This window comes from Priapulus caudatus, unplaced genomic scaffold (assembly GCF_000485595.1).
Source record: "Priapulus caudatus unplaced genomic scaffold, Priapulus_caudatus-5.0.1 Scaffold400, whole genome shotgun sequence".
NCBI lineage: Eukaryota > Metazoa > Priapulida > Priapulimorpha > Priapulimorphida > Priapulidae > Priapulus > Priapulus caudatus.
The window spans coordinates 197641-200832 of record NW_014577461.1 but is presented as its reverse complement, the minus strand read 5'-3'; the positions used below and the strand labels follow the sequence as shown (position 1 = coordinate 200832).

Here is a 3192-nt window from a genome sequence, read left to right as displayed (position 1 = left end):
ACTCTGGTGCACACGGACGCAATCCCTGACGCTGGCATACAGCTGTGTCACGCCCTGGTATGCTGTGACGCTGACGCAATCCCTGACGCTGACACAGTCTCTGGCTCTGGTGCACACGGACGCAACCCCTGACGCTGACATACAGCTGTACCACAACCTGGTATGCTGTGACGCTGACGCAATCCCTGACGCTGACACAGTCCCTGACTCTGGTGCACACGGACGCAATCCCTGACGCTGACATACAGCTGTACCACAATCTGGTATGATGTGACGCTGACACAATCCCTGACATTGATATACAGTTAAGCCACGCCATGTTAAATGACGTTAACTCAATCCCTAACACCGACTCACAACTGTCGCCCACAGAGGCATACACTGTGACGTTGACGCAATCGCTGACGCTGACGCAATCCTCGACGCTGACGTATTCCTTGACGCTGACGCGAAGTGTTACTGGTAATCGCGAGCGATATGATAAAGCGTGTTGCAGCAAGATTTACCGTATCAGTAATTCTCGCGCTTCAAGCGATGATAACGGACGCACACGCGCGCCGGTGAAGCGTGAGAGAACGTGACCGGTGCATGTGTGACGCGTGTTCTCTCTCACAGCCTCTCGTTTTTCTCAGGGCAGATTCGTCGGTAGAGGAGGACACCAGCCCCATTCACGACGGTCTCACCGACTTCGGAAAGGTATGCGAACCTATACGCGCAAGCACAGACAGCCGACAGTGCAAACTCAATCGTTATTAAATTAAATAACTATTTAAATCAATTACACCAGCATTGCTCTTGATTCCTCTCGGCTGATTCCGTTTAACGGAAGATTCGACTATATATATATTATACTTCGGGATAGGATCATCAAAAACTTCAGTGCTTTGGCGTCGTGTGGCGCCATCTATAAAACGGTCGGTGAATAAAATCGAGCAGCAATAAAAAACCAAGGAAAACGAGCATTTTCTATACACGACTTATATACACGTCAATGACGCACGAATAGGACCCCGGATGAACGTGTAAAGACCCCGGATGAGCGTGTGACGACCCCAAAATAGCTGTGAAGACCCCGGATGAGCGTGTGGAGACCCCAAAATAGCTGTGAAGACCTTGCGTAAACGCGTCAAGACTCCGGATAAATAACATTTTACATTTACATATAAAGCGCGGGACACATTATTTATTATTTATTTATTATCGGCATTATTTATTAAGCGGGGGACACACCATGCGCACGTTATTCACGCACCGAAATTCGCATGGTGGGTCCGCTCGAGCGCGGGCGAATTTCATTTCATCCGCACCGAAATTCGCAGCGATCAAACATGTTTGATATTTTCGCTGCGGACGAAAGGCATACATTTCTACAGTTTACTGTAAAAGAAATACATATTACAGACTATACGATTTGTCAATCTATACACGACTTATATACACGTCAATGACGCACGGATAGGACCCCGGATGAACGTGTAAAGACCCCGGATGAGCGTGTGGAGACCCCAAAACAGGGGCGTTTACAGGATTTGTACCAGGGGGGGGGGTCTAACCGTAACCCAAACTTGCGCGCATGCTAAGGGGGGTCTGGGGGGCCCTCCGCCAGAACATTTTTGAAATTAGACCCCCTTAGATGCGTTTTCTGCGCGAGCAGGGGGGGTCCGGACCCCTGGATCCCCCCCCCCTGTACACGCCCCTGCCAAAATAGCTGTGAAGACCTTGCGTAAACGCGTCAAGACTCCGGATAAATAACATTTTACATTTACATATAAAGCGGGGGACACACCATGCGCACGTTATTCGCCTGGTGGGTCCGCTCAAGCGCGGGCGAATTTCATCCGCACCGAAATTCGCAGCGATCAAACATGTTTGATATTTTCGCTGCGGACGTGCGAATAAATTCGCATGGTGTGTCGCAGGCTTAAAGTAAAATACATTTTACTCTAGATGGTGGTGATTGAGATGAACCGACTTGGCATGCTGGTTGATCTGTCGCACGTGTCGTTTGCTACGATGAGACAAGCCCTCGCTACGTCATCAGCTCCCGTCATCTTCAGCCACTCGTCTGCTTACGCTCTCTGCGACACCACGCGTAACGTACCAGACGACATCCTAACTCAAATGGTAGGTAACTCTATACTGCAGATATACTGCAGTAATTGCAGGAATAAATAAATTATTGAATAAATATATAAATAAATAATAAATAAATAAATAAAATAAATAAATAAATTAATCAATCAATCATTTAATCAAGCAAGCAAACAATCAATCAATCAATTACTCAGTTATCAATAAATAAATGAATCGATCGGTCAAACAATAATTTAATCTAACCAGATAAAAAAAAATCTAATAAGTCAACCTAACCAATGAACTAATAAATCAATTATTCAATCAATCAATCAATCGATCAATATTAACTTTGGGAGCCTCATTTCAGACGGAAAATGACGGCATAGTCATGGTGAATTTCAACCCTGGCTTTGTCAGCTGTCAGAGAGTGGCAAGTCTCAGCCAAGTAGCAGGTAGGCCCTACATTACTGCGCAGGTCTAAGTCCAGGGTGGCCTCTGCGACCTCTAAAACCCGACACGGCGAAACTTACCGCCACGGTACCGCAAACGAAAGGAACATTAAAATGATTGACACCTTACTGGATGCGTGTATATGATGTAAACGAGCCTATTAGAGACCAATTTCCTAGCCGAGATATAATTGGTTTGAGATTTGATTAGAGAAAAATGCGTGCGTACAATCTCACATCTATCAGAACTCTACATGCACATATCTATAGATGTAATTATGAAAGAGAGTACATATAATCAGGAGTAGATAATAGGTATCTACTCCTGATATAATGTAATATAAATGTCAGAGGCATGTCCATTCTGAACTATGCTATCTGATATCATTGTGATATTTGGCAACGAGATTACGCAAAGTCATGGTTGCGAAAGTCATGTTTATAAAATTTGTGTGATTAGCAGATTGTAAACAGGAGTTGATTTTTTTGCTCGGTAGATCATATCGAATACATCGTCAAAGTCGCCGGCGCCGATCACGTGGGAATAGGAGCAGACTACGACGGTATAGTGGAGTGAGTGTGATACTCTCTCTCTCTCTCTCTCTCTCTCTCTCTCTCTCTCTCTCTCTCTCTCTCTCTCTCTCTCTCTCTCTCTCTCTCTCTCTCT

General features: G+C 45.4%; 1 protein-coding gene across 1 annotated transcript in view; it reads left to right on the top strand.

The window, feature by feature from the left end:
- Positions 1-3192, top strand: part of LOC106809963 (dipeptidase 1-like) — a 9674-nt gene that overhangs the window by 3015 nt on the left and 3467 nt on the right. Inside the window, exons 3-7 of the mRNA XM_014813204.1 lie at positions 98-160; positions 616-696; positions 1948-2124; positions 2444-2528; positions 3023-3098. Of these exons, the coding sequence (XP_014668690.1) occupies positions 98-160; positions 616-696; positions 1948-2124; positions 2444-2528; positions 3023-3098 (482 nt within the window). The remainder of the gene's footprint in view (positions 1-97; positions 161-615; positions 697-1947; positions 2125-2443; positions 2529-3022; positions 3099-3192) is intronic.